Genomic DNA, 23645 nt, shown 5'->3' with positions numbered 1-23645 from the left:
GAGAGGGTGTAGAGAAATGGGAACCCTCCTACACTGTTGGTGGGAATGTAAATTGGTGCAGCCATTATGGAGAACAGTATGGAAGTTCCTTAAAAAACTCAAAATAAAGTTACCATATGATCCAGCAATTTCACTTCTAGGCATATATCCAGAAAAGACAAAAACTCTAATTAGAAAAGATACTTGCACCCCATTGTTCATAGCAGCACTACTTACAAAAGCCAAGACACGGAAGCAACCTAAGTGTCCAATGACAGATGAATGGATAAAGAAGATGTGGTATATATAAAAAAGAAATATTTCCATTTGCAGCAGCATGAATGGACCTAGAGATTATCATACTAAGTGAAGTCAGACAGAGAAAGACAAATATCAAAGGAGAAAGGGGGAGGAGGGATAAATTAGGGGTTTGGGATTAACAGATACACACTACTATATACTACATATAAAACAGATAAACAACAGTGACCTACTCTATAGCACAGGAAACTATATTCAATATCTTATAATAACCTATAATGGAAAAGAATCTGAAAATGAATATTTATGTATGAATCACTTTGTTTTACACCAGAAACCTAACTACATTTCAATTAAAAAAAAGAAAGAAAATATGCCATATATATATATATATATACACACACACACACACACACACACAATAAGATATTATTCAGCCATAAAAAAGAAGGAAATCCTAACTTTTGCAACAACATACATGAACCTCAATGGCATTATGCTAAATGAAATAAGTCAGACAGGGAAAGATATATACTGTATTATCTCACCTATATGTGGAATCTAAAAAAGCCAAACTCATACTAATAGAGTAGAATGGTGGTTGCTAGGGGCAAGAGAGTGGTAGAATTGGGGAGATATCATTTAAAGAGTACAAACTTGCAGTTATAAGATTAATAAGTTCTGGGGATGTAATGTACAGCATGGTGGCTATAGTTAACAATATTGTATCATATAGTTGAATTTTGCTAAGAGAGTAAATCTTACATGTTCTCATCACACACAAAAAAGGTAATTATGTGAGGTGGTGGCTGTGTTAACAAATCTTATTGTGGTAATCATTTTGCATTACATATGAAATACAAATCATTATGCTGTATAACAAACTTACATAATGTTATATGTGAATAATATGTCAATAATGTTAGAAAAAGAAAAAAGGAAAAAACTAGTATGAGGGTTGAGCTAGAAATGATATGTTAGTTCCCACACTGAACCAACTACAATTCTCCTAGAAAAAAAGATGTTTGATGTCATGGAGTAATGTCCAAAATTATCTCCAGAATTAAAAAGCTATAATATTTGCTTGAAGCAAAATACAAGATTTACATTCTCTCTAAAAACTCAGAAGAATTTCCATTTTATATAATTGGATAGTTATTACTGTTATTGAGCACCTGTGATATAGGAAACATTTATGTTGTGGGAGTGTTTAAAAACAGTGTTTGTATTTTAGGTCCACTGGCAGCTATACCTTGCTTTATCAAACTAGAAATAATCATGACTAGGGAAAATATTTAAAGTGAGATTCTTTAAGAAAACAATTGGAAGACCACAAACTTATCCAGCTGTTTTACTTTTTCTCTGGTGATATGTCTATAAAGATCAGTACAGTTATACTTATTAAGAAACATTAAAAATACACATATAAAAACATCTATATACAATATATAAAACAATAATAGATTTATTAAAATAGTAAATTAATATATTGGTAATAGCAATTTAAAAAATAAGTATATTTCTCATTTAAACATTTAAAATATTTGGAAATATTTTAACAAAGTAACCCTAAAATTTACGTGGAAACTCAAGGGATCCAGAATACCCAAAGCAATCTTGAAAAAGAACAAAGTTGAAGGACTCATTCTTCTACATTTCTAAACTTAACTGCAAACTAAAGTAATTAAGACACTGCAGAAATAGAGACACAGATGTAGAGAAGAAACGTATGGACACCAAGGGGGGAAAGTGGTGGGGGGAGGGGGGTGGTGTGATGAATTGGGAGATTGGAATTGACATGTATACACTAATATGTATAAAATGGATAACTAATAAGAACCTGCTGTATAAAAAAATAAATTAAATTAAAAAAAGAAAAATACAGTACAGCACTGTAAAAAAAAAAAATATATATATATATATAGGCACCACAACAAATCAAGTTCATATAAAAAGATTAAGATTAAATTAAAAAAAAAAAAAGACACTGCAGTACTGACATAAGATAGGCATATATATCAGTGGAACAGAATGAGAGTCCAGAAATACACCGTTATGTTTATGACCAATTGATTTTCAACAAGGATGCCAAAATACTTCAATGGGAAAAAACAGTCTCTTCAACAAATAGTGCTGGCACCACTAGATACTCGTATGCACAAGAAAAAGTTGGAGTTCTACCTCACAGTGTACACAAAATTTAACTCTAAAGGGATTAAAGACCCAAATGTAAGAGCTAAAACATTAACCCTATTAGAAAAATCAGAGGAATAAATCATTGTGATTTTGGATTATAAAGTGATTTCTTAGATATGACACATAAAGTACAAGCAAAAAATGACAACAAAAAAAGATAAATTGTACTACATCAAAGTTATAAACTTCTATGCTTTAATGGACATCAAGAAAGTGAAAAGACAACCCACACAATGGGAGAAAATATTTGCAAATCTTATATTTTATAATGGGATTTAATCCAAAATGTATAAAAACTCTCACAATTCAACAATAAAAATACAAATAACATAAGCAAAAAATACACAACAATTTGAAGAGAGAGTTCTCCAAAGAAGCTATACAAGTGGCCAATAACACATGAAAAGTTGCTCATGAACATTAGTTGTTAGGATAATGTAAATCAAAACCACAATGAGATATGACTTCAGACCTACTAGGATGGCTATAATAAAAAAGACAGTAACAAGTGCTGACAAGGATGCAGAGAAATAAGAACTCTCATACTTTGCTAGTAGGAATGGATTAGCCACTCTGGAAAATATTTTGTAGTCACCTCCAAAATTAAACATATAGTTACCATGTTAAAGTAAAAAACGGAAGAAAGAAAAAAAAATAAGAAAATAGCTCTTAAGGTTGCATTTTCCTCTCTTTCGCTAGGATCCTTTCTTCACTTCTCTTTACCTCAACTCTCATTTCATAGCCTGATTCTTGGTAATGCAAGCTATTATTGAAAACTCACTCTTGTTTTCAGTAATAAATATTTTTCCAAAGTATATCTTTCTCTTATCAAGACTGATATTCATGTCTTGCATTAATGTTGTGATGTCTTGTTTGCTTCTTTTAATGTATCTGAATGAGAGTAAAACTTACAATATTTGCCCCAAAACAAAGTAAGTAAATCCTTTAATACTTTCAATATATTTATAGTCACTGTTAGAATCATCTTCTTAGACTTTGAGCTGGAAGCACGAGTTTGTAAATTTATTTCATAAATTTAATCCTGATGCAAGCTGAGGAAGATACAGAGAATAATGAGAATTTAATCAGGGCCAATTAGAAAATTTTGACTCCATATATATTTGTTCTAAGTTTGTTAGGATCACGGCACTAGAGTTAGATAGCTCCCCAAGTCTCATTTTTAAAATTTTATCTGTTTTTTACGCAGGATAAAATGTTTTCATGTCCACCATAACACATCCTTCAACCTTGGAGGAAAAAAGTTCAGACAGTCATTGTCAAATAATTCTGAACCTAAAGATTTAATGGTATTTAAATAGATCAAGGCCACATGGGAATGTGTGTAACAATTTACAGAGTTTACTACTCTCATATTAGCTGGGACTTCTTGTATTCCTGAGGTTCCTTTATGGTTTTTGTTGAGAGATAGACTCTGTAAATAAAACCATAAATATTTCAGTTGAGAACACTTTAAAAAATAAAGTATGGATGATGTTCACCATTTAATTTAATGTTTACCATTAAATGAAGAAAAACTAAACCTGAAGTTGAAGTTGATTCCTGTCTCTAACAATGTTATTTTTCTGTAATGTTAGATTTTGAAGACAAAAGGAGGAATCTCTCCAATCTGTCACAGTCTCAAGCATTTATATAATCTAGATTATGGATTTTTGTAATATACAACCCACAATACAATGGATGCAAACACCAGGGTCAATACCCAATTGTCCACCTGGATTGGAATATTTGACTCAGGTATGATAATATGTTTCTTAATTTAGTTGATGGAAAATAACATGAATTTAGATAGCTTCAAAATATAATTTGTGTTACTGGAAAATATTTTGACTATAGATTAAAATACTACACCTGTAACATTAAAAATTTTACATTTTATTTAATTTTAATTTCTGATTGAGGTAGTAAACTTATAATTTAAATACAGTTGTCCCTCAGTATCCACTGGGGGATTGGTTTCAGGACCAGCCTGGCAGATACCAAGACTGGAGGGTGCTCAAGTCCCAGAGTCTGCCCTCTGGATATGAGGTTGGTTGGATTTGTGGATGCAGAAACAGGAGTATGGAGTGATGTCTGTACAGTTACTCAAAAAAAAAAATCCACATATAAGCAGACCCTAGCAGTTCAACCATGTCATTCCAGGGCCAGCAGCAATATAACATTGTTATTTATAAATGTACTTCCTGGGAAACCTATTTAAAAATAAATACCTACTTTTTAAAATCGGAAACTGGATTTGGGGAATATAAGTAAAAATGACTTAAGGGCTCTTCAGTTCATCTAACTGCTTAGACAGTAGAAGCCTGGTATGCAAATGTAAAATATGAACACTAATATTAGGAAAACATCTCTGTTCTCTACCGAATGTAATGACACGGAATTACTATTTTTGTTTATGCTATCAATTCTGATTTAATTTCCTGTAGTGCTGTCTTTGAATAGTTAATTAACTTTGGCATTTCACAATACTAATTATTGCCCACATCTTATTTTTTAATTCTTTAAAAATGAAACAGTATGCATGTTCCTTCTTAAAAAGGTTGTTTACATTTTCAATGCTTAATTATAAACTTGTTGCAAACAATAATATAAATCTAATAAGTCATTTTTGAATATGGGTAAAAACTACATTAAAGTACTTTTTACTTCAAATTACTGTATAGATATTTCTCTCTGAATTTCAAAAATATTTTTAATAAAAGTCTTTAAAAATTTTTTGTGAACAAAAATATTGAGTACATTAACAATGGAGCAAAACGAATACACTTTAGAGACTATTTGATAATATTTTTTTCATTTCCTTTTTCTATGGTAAAAAATTTTAAAACTTCACACTTAGACTAATATAATGTTATGACATTTGACAGAAAAAATGAGAGATGTTGATAATGAATCAATTACTTTAAATATCCTAAATGGAAGTATTAATGTATATATGTATTTTTATGTGCTTTAAATTTAGTTTGAGTACTTCATACCACCTGTGTTTACTTTCTACTGTAATAGATAAATCACTTACGTGTGTGTCAACGTTTTGATCTTCTGGAAGGTATGTACCAAATGCACTGATATATTAATTCTTGAATATGTACCTTGTTTTGCTATAGTTTTACCAACTCCTATAAATTAAAGTGTGTTGTTTTTTTTTTTTTTTTTTGGCTGCACCGCGTGGCTTGTGAGATCTTAGTTCCCCCACCAGGGATTGAACCCAGGCCCTCTGCTGTGAAAGCATAGAGTCCTAACTACTGGACCGCCAGGGAATTCCCTTAAAGTGCTTCTTATGTCTGAGGATAGCTAAACCTTGATATATGAAGCGATTATGTAGAAGGTCTTTAGATGATGAAAACGTGAATGTGATCATAGTCTTCTCATGGGAAGGGCGGGAGAAAGACGCTGGCTCCAGATTACACCTGAAAACTCTAGTCTGTGTTAGTCTTACTAAGCAGTAGGTCTATTTCCTGAAAGGTTTTGCCCATCCTGAATTCCTCAAATACAGGTATTTCAGAGAAGCAATGATTCCAAATTTTTCAGTTCTGCTAGTAGAAGCAGAATGCAGGTAAAGTAATGGGCAGTCCAATTCCACTCCCTAGTCTGAGAAGTTAAACTGTCCATTAGAATTCAACTGTTTAGGGGCTTCCCTGCTGGCGCAGTGGTTAGGAATCTGCCTGCCAATTCAGCGGACATGGGTTCAAGCCATGGTCCAGGAAGATCCCACATGCCGTGGCACAACTAAGCTGGTGCGCCACAGCTACAGTACCTGTGCTCTAGAGCCCGCGAACCACAACTACTGGAGCCCGTGCGCCTGGAGCCCGTGCTCTGCGACAAGAGAAGCCACCGCAGTGAGAAGCCTGTGCACCGCAACGAAGAGTATCCCCTGCTCGCGGCACCTGGAGAGGGCCCACGTGCAGCAGTGAAGACCCAAGGCAGCCAAAAATAAAATAAATTTAAAAAAAAAAAAAAAAAGAAGAAGGATGAGAAAAAGAAAATTGCAGAAATATTTTTAAAAAAAATAAGAATTCAACTGTTTACCTTTATTTCAACTTAGTACAAATATTTCTTTCATGTAGATGATGCTGTAGTACATGTAAATAAAATGAAATTGAATGTTTAGTTTAAAAAAATAGTATTATCACCACTGATGACCTTTCTCATTGACATTAGAGGATCTAAGACTAAAATAGGCATTTAGGGTTTTATTTAATTCACAAAAGCATTCCAATTTAGGTATATTATAAATGAATGCTGGGGGCAGGTACGTTTCTTGCTACCTTACACTAAAGGCTTTTTTTTTATGTAAGACAATTTATTTCAGAATCCTCACTGAGTACCTATAATGAACAAGCCATGTGTTACCATTTTGAAAGGATCAAAGATGAGTCAGACCTGGCTTTGCCCTGAAGGGCTTGCCCTAAAATGTGAGAGTTAATATACTTAAATAAAATCACAGTATGAAGTAATAAAAGTCATGAGATAGGTAGAAACCAATTGTGGGAACTCACAGGACAGAAACAGCTACAGTTACTTACGATTTCAGTAGCGACAAAAATAGCAAAAATATTGAGAAAAATCTAACCATCTATGTTATGGGAAACTAGTTCTCCAAACTAGTGATTCTCAGAGTATGGTCACCAGACCAGCAGCATCAACATCTTCTGGGAACATGTCAGAACTATCAAATTCCCAGGCTTTATCATAGACCCACTAAATAACCAAATCAGGAGATGGGGTCTGTGCTTTATCAAGCCCTCCAGATGGTTCTGAGGCAGGCTAAAATTTGAGAACTACTGCTCTAAATGATACGTTCACATAATCTAACACTGTACAGTTATTTAAAAGAATGAGACAGCTCTACAAAATTGTCAGGAATATTTCCAAGATACATTGCTAAGTATAAAAAGCAATTACAAAGTAGTGCATATGTTAGCATGTGAGTATGTGTGTGTGTGTGTGTGTGTGCACAATACGTTTAGGCTTTGCATATGTTTGAGATATCTCTAGAAGAATGCATATGAAATTGGAGAAAGAAGAAGAAATAGAATAAGCCTGGAAGGAAGAATTATTTTTAATTTTATACTCTCTTTGCATTTTTAAATTTGTACCATGCATATATAATTCCTAATAATAAAAAGAAATTAAATTTAAAAGGCGGTCAGAAGATTTTTTTCATAAATTTTGAATCATGATTTTTCTGTGAAAGTTACATCAAAATGAATACCTTTCAAATATGTTGGTACAATATGAAAACATAATTATGCTCATTTGCACATTAATCATTAAAAAGTGAGGAAATTCTGTAACTATTAGTTTCAAAGGTTAACAAAATAAAATGTTAAATGTATATTAGAGAAATATATACTCATTAAACATATACTCACTAAAGAACATTTAAAATTAAGAAAAGTGGGAGATAATCATCCATGTACAGCTACTGATAAATTTTTTCTGAAGGCTTTTAAAAAATATTCCTTTGATGAGGTTTTATGAAATCACTTTTAATCATTGTCCATGAATTTTATATATTTATTCACTTAATGTTAATATTTTTATTTTTATCTTAAAACCCAACATTAAAAATATTTTTAATTGAAGTATAGTTAATTTACAATGTTGTGTTAGTTTCAAGTGTAAGCAAAGTGATTCATTATACATGCCTATATATATATTTTTTTTTCAGATTCTTTTCCATTATAGGTTATTATAAGATACTGAGTATTGTTCCCTGTACTATACAGTAGGACCTTGTTGTTTACCTATTTTATGTATATAGTGTGTATATGTTAATCCCAAACTCCTAATTTATCTCTCTCCACATCCCTGCCCCGCCATCCCCATTGGTAACCATAAGTTTGTTTTCTATGTCTGTGAATCTATTTCTGTTTTGTAAATAAATTCATTTGTATCATGTTTTTAGATTCCACATATAAGTGATAGCTTATGTTATTTGTCTTTGTCTGACTTACTTCACTTAATATGATAATCTCTATGTCCATCCATGTTGCTGCAAATGGCATTATTTCATTCTTTTTATGGCTGAGTAGTATTCATTGTATATACACACCACATCTTCTTTATTCATTCATCCCTTGATGGACATTTAGGTAGCTTCCATGTCTTGGCTATTGTAAATAGTGCTGCTATGAACATTGGGGCACATGTATCTTTTTGAATTAGAGCTTTCTCCAAATATATGCCCAGGAGTGGCATTGTGGAATCATACGACAATGCTATTTTTAGTTTTTTTAAGGAGCTATTAAAGTGGCTCTACCAATTTACATTCCCACCAACAGTGTAGGAGGATTCACTTTTCTCTACACCCTCTCCATTTGTCAGTGTAGACTTTTTAATGATGGCCATTCTAACTGGTTTGAGGTGATACCTCATTGTGGTTTTGATTTGCATTTCTCTAATAATTGGTGATGCTGAGTTTTCTACGGATATATGCCCATGAGTGGGATTACAGGATCATATGGTAATTCTATTTTTAGTTTTGTAAGGAACCTCCATAATGTTCTCCATAGTGGCTGTAGCAATTTACATTCTACCAACAGTGTAGGAGGGTTCCTTCTTCTCCACACCCTCTCCAGCATTTATCATTTGTAGACACTTTAAAGATGGCCATTTGACAGGTGTGAGGTGATACCTCATTGTAGTTTTGATTTGCATTTCTCTCATAATTAGTGATATTGAACATCTTTTCATGTGCCTGTTGGCCATCTATAAGTCTTTTTTGGAGAAATGACTATTTAGAGCTTCTGCTCATTTTTTAATTGAGTTTTTCTTTTTTTTATATTTAGCTGTATGAGCTGTTTTTATATTTTGGAAATTAATCCCATCAGTAGCATTATTTGCAAATATTTTCTCCCAGTCCTTAAGTTGTCTTTCCATTTTGCTTATGGTTTCCTTTGCTGTGTAAAAGCTTTTAAGTTTAATTAGGTCCCATATGTTTATTTTTGGTTTTATTTCCATTACTCTAGGAGGCAGATCCAAAAAAAATCTTGCGGCAATTTATGTCAAAGAGTGTTCTGCCTATGTTTTCCTCCAGGAGTTTTATAGTATCTGATCTTACATTTAGGTCTTTAACCTATTTGTAGTTTATTTTTGTGTACGGTGTTAGAGAATATTCTAATTTCATTCCTTTACATGCAGCTGTTCAGTTTTACCAATACCACTTATTGAAGATACTGTCTTTTTTCCATGTATATTCTTGCCTTCTTCATTGTACATTAACTGACCACAAGTGTGTGAGTTTATTTCTGGGCTTTCTATCCTGTTGCATTGATCTATATGTCTGTTTTTGTGCCAGTACCATACTGTTTTGAATACTGTAGCTTTGCAGTATAGTCTGAAGCCAGGGAGCTTGATTCCTCCAGCTCCATTCTTCTTTCTCAGGATTGTTTTGGCTATTCAGGGTGATCTGTGTTTTCATACAAATTTTAGAATTTTTTGTTCTAGTTCTGTGAAAAAATGCCATTGATAATTTGATAGGAATTGCATTGAATTGCCTTGGGTAGTATGGTCATTTTAACAATATTGATTCTTCCAATCCAAGAACATGGTATATATTTCCATCTGTTTGTGTTACCTTCAATTTTTTTCATCAGTGTCTTACAGTTTTCAGAGTACAGGTCTTTTGCCTCCTTAGGTAGGTATATTCCTAGGTATTTTATTCTTTTTGATGCGATGGTAAATGGGATTATTTCCTTAAATTCTCTCTCTGATCTTTTGTTGTTAGTGTATAGAAATGCAACAGATTTCTGTATATTAATTTTGTATCCTGCAACTTTACCAAATTCATTGATTAGCTCTAGTAGTTTTCTGGTAGCTTTCTTAGAATCTTCTATGTATAGCATCATGTCATCTGCAAACAGGGACAGTTTTACTTCTTTTTCGAGTTTGGATTCCTTTTATTTCTTTTTCTTCACTGATTGCTGTGGCTAGGACTTCCAAAACTATGTTGAATAAAAGTGGCGAGAGTTGATATCCTTGTCTTCTTCCTAATTTTAGAGGAAATGCTTTCACCTTTTCACCATTGAGTATGATGTTAGCTGTGGGTTTGTCATATATGACATTTATTAATCTTGAGGTATGTTCCCTCTATGCCCACTTTCTGGAGAGTTTTTATCATAAATCGATATTGAATTTTATCAAAAACTTCTTCTGCCTCTACTGAGATGATCATGTGATTTTTATTCTTCAATTTGTTAATGTGGTGTATTACATTGAATTGTGAATATTGAAAAATCCTTCCATCCCTGGGATAAATCCCACTTGATCATGGTGTATGATCCTTTTAATGTATTGTTGGAAACGGTTTGCTAGTATTTGGTTGAGGATTTTGTATCTATGCTCATCAGTGATACTGGCCTGTAATTTTCTTTTTTGTGATATCTTTGTCTGGTTTTGGTATCAGGGTGATGGTGGCCTCATAGAATGATTTCAGAAGTGTTCCTTTCTTTGCAGTTTTTTGGATTAGTTTCAGAATTAGTTAAATCTTCTCTAAATGTTGGTAAAATTCACCTTTGAAGCCATCTGGTCCTGAATTTTGCTTGTTGGGAGTTTTTAAATTACTGACTCAATTTCAGTACTGATAATTGGTCTGTTCATATTTTCTATTTCTTCCTGCTTCAGTCTTCGGAGATTGTACCCATCTAAGAATTTGTCCATTTCTTCTAGGTTGTCCATTTTATTTATTTATTTATTTATTTATTTTTCATTTTTGTCTTATTTTATTTTTATTTTTTTAACATCTTTATTGGAGTATAATTGCTTTACAATGGTGTGTTAGTTTCTGCTTTATAACCAAGTGAACCAGTTATACATAAACATATGTTCCCATATCTCTTCCCTCTTGCGTCTCCCTCCCTCCCACCCTCCCTATCCCACCCCTCTAGGTGGTCACAAACCACAGAGCTGATCTCCCTGTGCTATGTGGCTGCTTCCCACTAGCTATCTATTTTACGTTTGGTAGTGTATATATGTCCATGCCACTCTCTCACTTTGTCCCAGCTTACCCTTCCCCCTCCCCATATCCTCAAGTCCATTCTCTAGTAGGTCTGTGTCTTTATTCCCGTCTTCCCCCTAGGTTCTTCATGACCTCTTTTTTTTTTTTCCTTAGATTCCATATATATGTGTTAGTATACGGTATTTGTTTTTCTCTTTCTTACTTCATTCTGTATGACAGACTCTAGGTCCATCCACCTTACTACAAATAACTCAATTTCGTTTCTTTTTATGGCTGAGTAATATTCCATTGTACATATGTGCCACATCTTCTTTATCCATTCATCTGTTTATGGACACTTAGGTTGCTCATTTTATTGAACATAATTGTTGCTCATAATTGTCTTTTCTGATCCTTTGTATTTCTGTGGTTTAGGTTGTATCTTCTCCTTTTTCATTTCTGGTTTTATTGATTTGGACCCTCTCCTCCACCCCTTTTTTTTTGATGAGTCTGGCTAAGGGTTTATCAATTTTGTTTATCTTTTTAAAGAACCAGCTTTTAGTTTCATTGATCTTTCCTATTGTTTTTTAGTTTCTATTTTATTTATTTCTGCTCTGATCTTTATGATTTCTTTCCTTCTACTAACTTTGGGTTTTGTTTGTTCTTCTTTCTCTAGTGGCTTTAGGAATTATGTTAGGTTGTTTATTTTAGATTTTTCTTGTTTCCTGAGGTAAGATTGTATCATTATAAACTTGCCTCTTAGAACTGATTTTGCTACATCCCATAGATTTTGGATCATTGTGTTTTCATTTTCATTTATCTCTAGGTATTTTTTGATTTCCTCTTTGATTTCTTCTGTGATCCATTGGTTGTTTAGTAGCATATTGTTTAGCCTCCATGGGTTTGTGTTTTTTGCAGTTTTTTTTTTTTTTTTTTTTCCTTGCAGTTGATTTCTAGCCTCATAGTGTTGTGGTCAGAAAAGATGCTTGATATGATTTCAATTTTCTTAAATTTACCAAGCCTTGCTTTGTGGCCCTGCATGTGATCTATCCTGGAGAATGCTCCATGTGCACTTGAAAAGAATGTATATTCTGCTGCTTTCAGATAGAGTGCTCTATAATATCAATTGAGTGCATCTGGTCTAGTGTGTCATTTAAGGCCTGTGGGGTTTTTTTATTGATTTTCTGTCTACATGATCTGTCCATTGATGTAAGTGGGGTGTGTAAGTCCTCCACTATTATTATGTTACTGTCCATTTCTCCTTTTATGTCTGTTAATATTTGCCATATATATTGAGGTGCTCCTATGTTGGGTGCATATATATTTACAATTGTTATATCTTCTTCTTGGATTGATCCTTTGGTCATTATGTAGTGTCCTTCTTTGTCTCATGTAACAGTGCTTTAAAGTCTATTTTGTCTGACATAAGTATTGCTACTCCAGCTTTCTTTTGATTTTCATTTGCATGGAATACCTTTTTCCATCACCTCACTTTCAGTCTGTATGTGTCTCTACATCTGAAGTGAGTCTCGTGTAGGCAGCAAATATATGGGTCTTGTTTTTGTATCCATTCAGCCAGTCTGTGTCTTTTGGTTGGAGCATTTAATCCAATTACATTTAAGGCAATTATTGATATGTATGTTCCTATTGCCATTTTTCTAATTGTTTTGGATTTATAGATCTTTTTTCTTCCTTTTCTCTTTTGTTTTCTTCTCTTGTGATTTGATAACTATTTTTAGTGTTGTGTTTGGATTCCTTTTTTTGTGTGCACATGTGTATGTCTATTATAGATTGTTGTTTTGTGGTTACCATGGTGAAACCCAACATTGTAAATAGCTACCCAATAATTCTAAAGAAGGGATAATACATATTGCCTTTTGTTGTTAAATATTTACTTTGCTTCCATTTTATTTTTTTTTTCTAAGTTGTGTAGTAGTGAATATTTGGTGCAGAAAGCAGTTTTTTAAATTTTAGGATTATTTGTTTGCATGATCACTGAAGTAAAATTATTAGGACAAAAGATAATATTTCCATTTTCTTGCAAAAAAAGGGTGAATTTATTATCTTATGTGGATGATATATGAGAGTGCTCACTGTCTCCCCTAATTTAGCACAAGTGAAATATTTTTTCTTGGTTTCTATTAGCCAGACTGAAGACCTAATAAAGTCATTTTCATGACCTATAGGAAGGAAAAGATGAAGAGGAGTAATTTTTAAAGTAACTCAAAACATAATAGTTATAGGTGAATTTCTCTGAATTTCAAAATGATACAAAAAAGCTATGCATGGAATTTTAGTAGTAAAAGGAACCAGAGGATAGCTACCATCTCTTTTATTATTCTGTATGGGGAAACTAAGATACTAGTGAAGAAAGTTGCTTAAAACCAAGGGGTTTCTTACCCACCATTACCCAACTTACTCAAATGTGCACGTAGTCTGATATGCAATTTATACAAGTCACATCAGTTTTATTAATAAATCACCATATTGTTTCATTCTTTAGTCCTCGGTCTTTTTGAAACTAACAAAACATATGATGTCATGAATAATCAAGGACAGAGAATTTATTTTGCAGAAGAGAAAAGTAATTGTTTCCTCAGACACTTCTGTGGACCTTCAAGGCCTTTTACCATGACAATTTATGATAATGTAGGATGCGGTGTTATTACTATGCATAAAGCTCTAAGATGGAGCTATTGTTGGAGTAACTGCTGCCTACAAAAGGTCAGTAAATATTATTTCTACCATGTGATTTAGAATGTATTTGAGTTCCTTCAGAAAAGCCTCAACATGGGGCAGTATATTAAAATTAAAACATTGGGTTTGGCTACAAAGAATAGTCTGGAATGAAATATGTCAGAGAAAGAATTATATTCATATCTCATACCTTCAGGATGAGACTCATGCATAACACTGTAAATATTTTTCAGGCAATGAAAGTCACAAGAAATTTAGATTTTTAAAAGATTTTATTCTAAAATATCATTGTGATTTTTACTTGCATTTCCCTGCATGTGCTTATTAGCTATTGAATATCTTTTATGTAGTGTTTAAATCTTTTGCCTATTTTAAAATGAACTAATTTGTCTTATTGAATTATAAGAGTTCTTTAGATAGTCTGGATATAAGCTTTTTGTCAGATATGTGTACTGCCAATATTGTGTCCAGGTTTGTGGCTTAGATTTTCATTTTATTATCCTTGGAAAAAAGAAGGTTTCAATTTTGATAAAATCTAATTTATCATGTATATTCTTTTATGGTCCATGCTTTTAAGAACTTATCTAAGAAATCTTTGCCTATTACAAAATAGCAAAGACTGTGTCTTATATCTCTTCCAGAAATTTTATATTTAGGTCTAGTTCCATTTGGAGTTAATTTTTGTGTATCTGTGAGGAAAGATTTGAGTTTTTTTTTTTTTCAATTTGATATCCAGTTGTTTGAACACCATGTTTTGAAAAAGACTACCATTTTCCATATAACTGTCTTTTTATATCTTTGAAAATAAATTGCCAATATATGTGTATACCTATTTCTAGAATCTACTCTCTTCCACTGTTCCACTGATCTATAGATATAGCTATACATAAATATGTACCCTATGCCAATACTACATTGCCTTGACTACCTAACTTTAGAGTAAGTCTTAATACTAGCCAGTATGAGCCTTCCAATTTTGGTTTGCTTTTTAAAAATTGTTTGATTCTGTTAAGTACTTTGCAATTTTCATGTAAGTTTTAGAAGAATCTTTTATATTACTTGAAGATTCCTGCTGAGATAGTGATTTGGATGGCATTGAACCTATTTATTAATTTTGGGAAGAATTAATTTCTAACTAATACTGTGTCTTCTGCTCAATGACTATGGTACATTTCTCCTTAGATTTAGGTCTTCATTAATAACTCCCAGCAGTTGTTTGCAGTGCTTAGTCTTACAAATATTCTATTAGGACTAAATTTAAGTATTTCATGTTTTTAGATACAATTAAAAATATCTTCAAGTTAAACATTCCATTTTTGTTGCTCATATATAGAAAAACAATTGACCTTTTATTATTGATCCTTTACCTTTTGACTGCCAAAAATCACTTATGAGTTCTAGCAGGTTTTTACAGATTCCTTAAAGTTTTCTTCAATTATATAATATGAAAATAAAGTTTTACTTCTTCTTTTGCTATCTGTATGCTTTTTATTTATATGTATATATGTATAAATGTCATTTATTTATCGCCATTTTGTTCTGGTTAAGAACGCTATTATAATATTGAACAGAAGTAAGAAAGGATAGTCTTGCCTTTTGTACTGACTTTGAAGAAAAGATTTAATTTTTAAGTATGAGGTTATCTGTAGTTTTTTTTAAGATACACTTTCTTAGGTTGAGGAAGATCCCTTTTATTCCTAGTTTTCTGAGTTTATACCATAAATAAACTTTGTATTTTGTCAAATATTTTTCTGCATCTATTCATTTGATTATATGACTTTTCTCTTTTAATCTGTGAATATGTGAACTGCATCAATTGATTTTTTTAAATGTTAAATCAACCTTACATTCTTGAGGTAAATCCCACTTGGATATATTTCTTATTCTTTTTATATATTCCTGGATTCACTTTGCTAAGAATTTGTGTTTATGTATGATATACAGGTCTGTATTATTCTTTTAAGTTTTTGTGTGGCTTTGGAATTAGGATAATGTTGGTTTCATAAAGAAAGTTGGAAATGTTCCTTATTCTTTTCTGAAAGAGTTTGTGTAGGATTAGTATCATATCTTACTTAAATATTTGATTATATTCAACAGTGAAGCTATTTTAGCCTGTAATATTGGGTGTGTGAAGGATTTTAAGTTGAAATTCAAAACTTCTTTAATATATTATAGGGGTAGTCAGGTTTTCTTTTTCTCCTTAAGTCCATTTTTATAATTTGTGTCTTTCAAAGAATTTGTCTAACCTAAGTTATTGAATTAATTGGCATAAATTTGTTAAAATATTCTTTTATTGTCCTTTTAAGTTTGCATATTATGTAGTAATAGCCCCCTTTTCATTTCTGACAGTAGTAATTTGTGTTTTCTTTCTTTTTTCATGCTTAGGGAACTTTAGTGATCCTTTCAAAGAATCAGCTTTTGTTTTACTTGTTTTCTATTTTTTGGTCCATTCCTATTGCTTTTTTTTTTTCCTAATCTTTTATTATTTCTTACTTCTACAATTTGTCTTACCTCCTTAAAGTAGAAACTGTTATTAAAAACTTTTCACAACCCCGTGCAGCACTGACCGGGGCCAGACCTCAAATAAGAAGCCACTAAAATCAAGGAACTCAACCAGTGCCATTCCCTTTTCCAAATGTAGACTCACGTCCAGTTTTTATCTTCAGAATCATTTTAAGAGATTCTCATAGTAGAGTTCTAGGGATTTCCCTTCTGTTTCACTGTGTAATGTTAGGAATATAACTTCTTGTTTCTTTTTCAGATTTACCTTCTCTGTACACCTCCTCCACATTTATCTGAAATTCTCTTCCTTTAATCCCAGATCTTCCTGTCTTACTCAGTTTTTATTCTACTCCCAGCAATTTCTTGTCAGTGTAAAACTTTGTTATGAAAGGGAATCTTGGATGGATGATTTTGTAAAAAGTTCTTATGCCTAGACAACTTCAGCCCCAGTCAATCTTCCCACAGTCTTCTTATACTGCCTACAAATTAGGAGCTCTGAAGTTCCATCCCATTTTCAGCTATGTTTCTCAAACTGGTCCTTTGAGCTTTTATTCTGAGTGGGATCCCTTTCTTTTTGTGATGAATATTTGTTAGTGGTGTCTGGATTCCTTGGATCTCAGGAATATCTTGCTGCTGTCACTTGCTTCACTACATCTACTTGTATTTTAAGATGTGAGGCTATAATTTTTCCATCTACTTTGATAAATAATTTGACAGTGCTTTGGTTTTGTTTAGCTATCATACTTGTTCTATCCTTTTTATGAGGGTTTTGAGAAGATTCAAAAACTATATCACCACTGCCACTATCTTGACTTAACAGTCTCCATTTATTTTCTGAAAGAGTAATACTCATATATATATATAAAGAAGGAAGGAAGAAAGGAGAGAAAGAAAGAAAGAGAAAGAAAGTCAGTTAGCAAAGAAAGTTATTCAGCTAAAACAATGTCTCTCAAACACTTATTTCCTATGTCTGCTGTATTCTTCTTCAGAGGCAACTGCTATTATGAGTTAAGGTATTCTTCCAGAATTATTCTATGACTATTTGTATACCAGATGCATATTTATGCTATATATATGTATACATATACACATACATATGTGTGTGTGTATGTGTGTCATGTGTTTGGTACACAATTGGCAGATATTCTTCTACACTTTTTTAACTTGAAGATTATATCAGTATGTATAGAGCTTTCTCATTCTCATAAATGGCTGCATAATAACCCGTTGTATGGATGATATACCATAATTTACTGAATCAGTCTCTATTGATTCTGATGAACTGGGCTTTAAATCACAATGAGCATGAAGAATTTCAATGAATTCATATTTGCATTGGCATAGAGGTACAAAAGTCCTTGGCATGTTGGATAATAAACTGTTTTGGTGTGATTGGAGTTTTTAAGGCATATCTATTGGGCATGGAAATTTAAAAAGTGATCCTCGTAAGTACCTAAAGATTATTATTATCTTTCTTTGGCAAATGGAAAATTAATTTCAGAGAGGTGAGTGACTTGTCCATATTTCATGTGGTTAGTGAGCAGCAGCATCAGATCTCAACTCAGGGACTTCAACAACTAAATCCTTTTTTACTTCCATGTCCATTCCCAAATATAGGTCATGCTTTAAACTCATGAAGTTCTGTCCACATATACAAAAAGCTAAGTAAAAGGTAGCATACAGGTAAATACAGTGTTGCTTACAAATCAAACATATCTCACTTGATGAATACTACATTTTTTAATATTTTGTAGCTAAAAGTTGAGGCCCCTCCTGGAGAAATAATTGGATATGTTTATCAATACTATCACCCATTTTTGCCAATGTTTAAAATAAAAAATGAGAATAAGGAGGATTTAATGAAAATCAGAGGGCCATATGTGGTTTCTAGCTGTCTCAAAGATCTAAATTTTAATGTGAGTAATTCATAATGTTTTAAATTATCATGGTCAAATTAATTAATAATTTGATAATTTTCTAATGCACATAGTTAATTAATGTGATTAAAAGAAAATAAAAACATATTACAATTACTATAAATATTTGCCTAATTTTTAAATTGAATTTCTAATTCATAGTTTCTTTGCTTAATTAAGACCTACAGTTTGTGAAGCTTATAAGGCACCTTTTAAATCTATATTTTAAGTGTATAGTTATCAAACAACAAGTTTTATATTTAATATTTCAAGGAACGTTGAAAGAGAAAATTAACTTTATTGCAATGGACAATGACATAATCCAGCATTAATTATAGATAAGAGATTAATGCTAAGTTTTATAAAATTCTGAAACTGGCATGATACAATTTTGTTAAATTTTATGTGCTTACTGATTTATTTCTCAGATTATGTCCAACATTCAGATAATAATTTAGGAAGTTAACTACTAAATATACTAAATATAGTTAATAAATATCCCACTACGCTTGGTTAAATCTGAAGATTCCTAAGCAACAGAGAATACTGTCTTGGTTTGATAAGATATTCAATTTGAAAAAAGACTGCTTTTCAGTCTTTCATCAAGGACATGTTTGCTTGTTTTAATATCTGAAATTTCTAGTCAGAAATCTGGACACAGCCTAAGTAAAATACTGCCTGATTTTTTTCCTTCTTTAGAATTATGTCAGTTCACTTTAGTGATACTTACATGTACTGATTAAGACATACTTAAAAATTAATTATAATAATAAGTTTAGTTTAGAAAAATTTAATAAAATGAGCACACAAGACTCTATTCTTCTCTGTTTCAAGTTGGAAACCAATGCAACAGAGTGGTCTGTGCATAAAACTCTGGAAGCCAAAGCTACCTTGCCTCATTTTTAGTAACATCATTGTCTTGTATCTCACATTATGGTACAATAAATCCTACTTTATTCTAGTGTCTTAAGAACTATTGCTAAGGTATATAGAATATTTCCTATTTCTTCTAAGTTTGAAGCAAAGCCATTTTAAAGCTGGTACTTATAGGTAACCTCCAAGAGCAAGCGACAAGAAATGAGGTAATGATTCTGTGAGAATGTGCATCTTTTGCATGAATATGGACAAACCTTTTAATACTTTTGGTTATGAAAAACAGGACAGAGGTAAAGGAGTAGCTAGGACTACTATAGGACAGGACTAGGGTGAGGCAAATAAGATATTTATCTCTGGTACAAAATTCAAAGGGACACCAAAAAGCCTAGTAATTAAGATAAATGATATTTGAATATATTTTAAACATCAAAATTAATGCAAAAAATCTATTAGGAACAAATACCAAAAAATTAAGTTAAGACAGAAACTGACTCTGCATTTGTATGACTTGTCTCCCTGCCTTACCGTAATCTTGTTCCTGGCTGGATGGGGGCACAGAGTGGACAGGGAGGTATTTTTATGAAAGGTATGTCCTTAGCATGCTTTGATTTTAAAGGAAAGAAGCCAAATTGGAGGAAAAGTGTGGAGAAACAACCGAAATTGAATATCTGATGAACCCTGTCTCTTGGTATGGGACCTAAGGCATGTAGGGAACTGGCCTCGAACAGGCATAGAGATGGCCCATTAATCACACCAGGAAGGAAGCAGGACGTGTTGGTACAGATATAATAACTTTCTAGACTGGCGGCTGGGAGTCCAGTAAGTTCCTGTCCAGTTGCTTCTATTTTCTCTTCAGTGGAAAATATAAGCTGTATTGTTGAGGGTGAGGGGGAACGATGTGTTCAGAGTTCTGGAAAAACTGGAAAAGTCTGACACAGTTATGTAAAACTCTTCCATATTTCTCTCCCCAAATTCCTTAACATTACTTACAAGGCTATGTATGACCTAGCCCTGCATACCTCTCTTTTCTTAGTTTCTACCACTATTCCCCTCACTCACTTCGCTCCAGCTATGTTTATTCCTAAACCAGAGCCTTTTCACATGTAGCTGACTCTCTCTAGGAAGCGCTCACTTTCCCTATTCCTCTGTCACTAATTCCTGCTGATCCTCCAAATCTCAGCTTAAATGGCATTTTCCCTCTTTTTCCCTAAAACCACCCCCCCAGTTCTTTTAGTCTGCCTATTATCTCCCTATTATATTCCATCATATCACGCTACCTTTTCCTTTCTGGCATTCATCACAAAATAAGCAGTAGCATTTATCACAGATTTATTGTTTTACATTTACATGAGTATCTCTTAGGTTGAGAAATGAATATTACTTGGTACAAGAAGTGGTGCTCCAGGGAGTCCAGATGAGTAAAGAAGAAAAGGGGATGAGGTAAAGGTAGAGGGATTCAGAAAATCAGGACTCTTAGGAAAGAGTTAAGTGTGTAAAAGAGCTGAAAAGCTAGTGGTTTTCATTTTCTAATTAAATTGATTCTCTGATCAAATTTAAGCAAATTATATACATTAATATAATTTTATATACAATATGCATTGTATATAAAACATAATATATGTATGTATACACATACATATAAATAAGATCACTTGTATCCAATCAATTTGAAAATTTTCTTTTAGGTAGAAATTGTCTGTAGATGTTTTCATAGGCTACTTTTTGTCCATATTGCATATTCTTTTTACTTCAGATTATATTATAACTCACATATGATTATAATTCATATGGGTCATATTTAATTACTAAAATTGATGTGGGAATGCCTATTGTTTTATTTCGGAGATTTTATCTAAGATTAAAAATATTTTTTATTTTAGTTTTTGTCCCTGGATGAAGAAATGGTTATTGGTAAGATTTCCAATCAGTGGACTGGATTTATGAGGGAAAGTTTTACCAATGCTGATAAATTTGGGATCCAGTTTCCTTTTGATCTTGATGTCAAAATAAAAGCATTGATGCTCGGAGCAAGTTTCCTCATTGTGAGTCTATTTTTATTCTATCTAGCTGCACATTAATTTTCTGAGATTATCACTACACTTTTGCTAATATTTCTCCTCAAATCACTTAGATCAATTGCAATCTGTGCTTTTGGTCTAGTCCTAGGTCCCCAAATTACATCATGGATTGAGTGCTCACATTGCAAAGGAAATAAAAACGAGTGTCCTGGGAATGTGATCATTAAAGTTGAATTCCTTTGCCTTAATGAAAAACAAGACTAAGTCACTGAAAATAAGAACACAATGTCTCATTCAATGTAATTTACTGTTATTTCCAACAATTTAAAATTTTATAATAAGTACCTTTTTTAACATTTCATTTAAAAAGTAATCATTGTTAATTTGAAACCATAGATATGTAGAAATATTTTTTTTTCTTTTTTTTTTGCTTCGTGGCTACACATAATTTTCTTTTTTTATTGGAGTATAATTGCTTTACAATGTTGTGTTAGTTTCTGCTGTACAATAAAATCAGCTGTATGTACACCTACATCACCTCCTTCTTTGACCTCCCTCCCACCCCCCACCATCCCACCCATCTAAGTTATCACAGAGCACCGATATGTAGCAATATTTAAAAAGAAAATATCATTTGTGATTTCAGTTGGGTCTTAGGGAGAAAATGAACATAAGCAACTACCTTCATTCTCCAAATATTATGAAATGACAGGAAATGGCAGAAGTGGTAAGCAGGGATGAATCATACAGTATTAAGAAATTTGGACAAAGAGAAAAATAAACAGATTAGATAGCAGATCGAATGTAGCTGAGGAAAAAATTAGTGAACTGAGAGATATAGTTGAGGAAATTATTCATAATGAACCACAGAGACAAGGAAACATGAAAGTCAAGAGTTCTAAGTAAGTAAGATAGGTTAGAGAATAACTGCTAAAAAATTTCCAGAAGAAACATGAATCCAGTGATTCAGAAAGGACAATATAGCCTAAGTAATATAATTAAAAAGCAACATCTATATAAATCACAGTGAAGCAGCAAAACAGCATAGAAAAATAAGTAACCAGAAAGAAAAGATAAATCTCCCACAAGCAATTAGACTGACAACTGCCTTCTCAACAGAAAGAGTGGAAGCCAGAGAGTAGAATAATATCTTCAAAGTATTGATTAAAAAAAAGATCTTAACTCTCAAATTCTATTTTCTTCAAGAATACATATCTCAAGGAGAAGAGGAAAATAAATAAATTAGTTTTTTAAAAAACACAGTTTTACACATACAGACCATTTCTAAAGGGGATAAATCAGGAGGAAGGAACATAATCTGAGAAGAATCATCTGAAGTTCAGTAAGATTTATGAGAAAATAAAATGCTAACTATATTGGTGAATGTAAACATGTTTTTAAAAATAAATCAATAGCAGAAGTAGTTCAAGATGGCAGCATAAGAAGAGCCTGAACTCACCTCTTCCCATGGACACACCAAATTTACCGCTACACATGGAATAATTCCCTCTGAAAAAAGCCTGAAAACTAGCTAAATAGCTCTTCAACAGTGAAGGATAGGGCTTCCCTGGTGGCGCAGTGGTTGAGAATCTGCCTGCCAATGCAGGGGACACGGGTTCGAGCCCTGGTCTGGGAAGATCCCACATGCCGCGGAGCCACTGGGCCCGTGAGCCACAGTTACTGAGCCTGCGCGTCTGGAGCCTGTGCTCCGCAACAAGAGAGGCTGCGACAGTGAGAGGCCCGCGCACCGCGATGAAGAGTGGCCCCCACTTGCCGCAACTAGAGAAAGCCTTCGCACAGAAACGAAGACCCAACACAGCCATAAATAAAAAAACAAATAAAATTAAAAACAATGAAGGATAAAAAGACCACATCAAGACAGGATGGAGAGGCAGAGATGTGTTCTCACCCAAAAACCCACACTTGGTAGAGTGACCCACAATCGGGAGGGGTCTCACAAATACAGATCTTCTCCCTGAGAAGCAAGGCGTTCATGCCCCACTTCAGGCACCCCAACCTTTGGGACCTGCACTGAAAGACAACCCCCAAAACATCTGGCTTTGGTAACCAATAGGGCTAACGTTCAGGAGATTCAGAGTGCTGTAGAGAACAGAGATTCTACTCTCAAACAGCTCATATGCAGAATCACCCCAAGACAGCATACAAGCAGCAGTTTGAAAAACATCTAGATGATATTAGCTCATGAAGGAGATTCACTAGCTAATCTTAAAGCATCTGCTA

The 23645-nt window shown here is 32.9% G+C and overlaps 1 protein-coding gene across 1 annotated transcript in view; it reads left to right on the top strand.

The window, feature by feature from the left end:
• Window positions 1-4098: 4098 nt before the first annotated feature.
• Window positions 4099-23645, top strand: part of LOC137766762 (phospholipid scramblase 1-like) — a 32096-nt gene continuing 12549 nt past the window's right edge. The window contains exons 1-6 of the mRNA XM_068547352.1: window positions 4099-4191; window positions 5461-5503; window positions 13899-14119; window positions 18349-18510; window positions 21267-21428; window positions 22130-22131. Of these exons, the coding sequence (XP_068403453.1) occupies window positions 4099-4191; window positions 5461-5503; window positions 13899-14119; window positions 18349-18510; window positions 21267-21428; window positions 22130-22131 (683 nt within the window). The remainder of the gene's footprint in view (window positions 4192-5460; window positions 5504-13898; window positions 14120-18348; window positions 18511-21266; window positions 21429-22129; window positions 22132-23645) is intronic.

The sequence above is a fragment of the Eschrichtius robustus genome, chromosome 6 (genome assembly GCF_028021215.1).
Source record: "Eschrichtius robustus isolate mEscRob2 chromosome 6, mEscRob2.pri, whole genome shotgun sequence".
Taxonomy (NCBI): Eukaryota; Metazoa; Chordata; class Mammalia; order Artiodactyla; family Eschrichtiidae; genus Eschrichtius; species Eschrichtius robustus.
The sequence above is the reverse complement of the archived record's forward strand: the minus strand, read 5'-3'. Positions and strand labels throughout refer to the sequence as shown.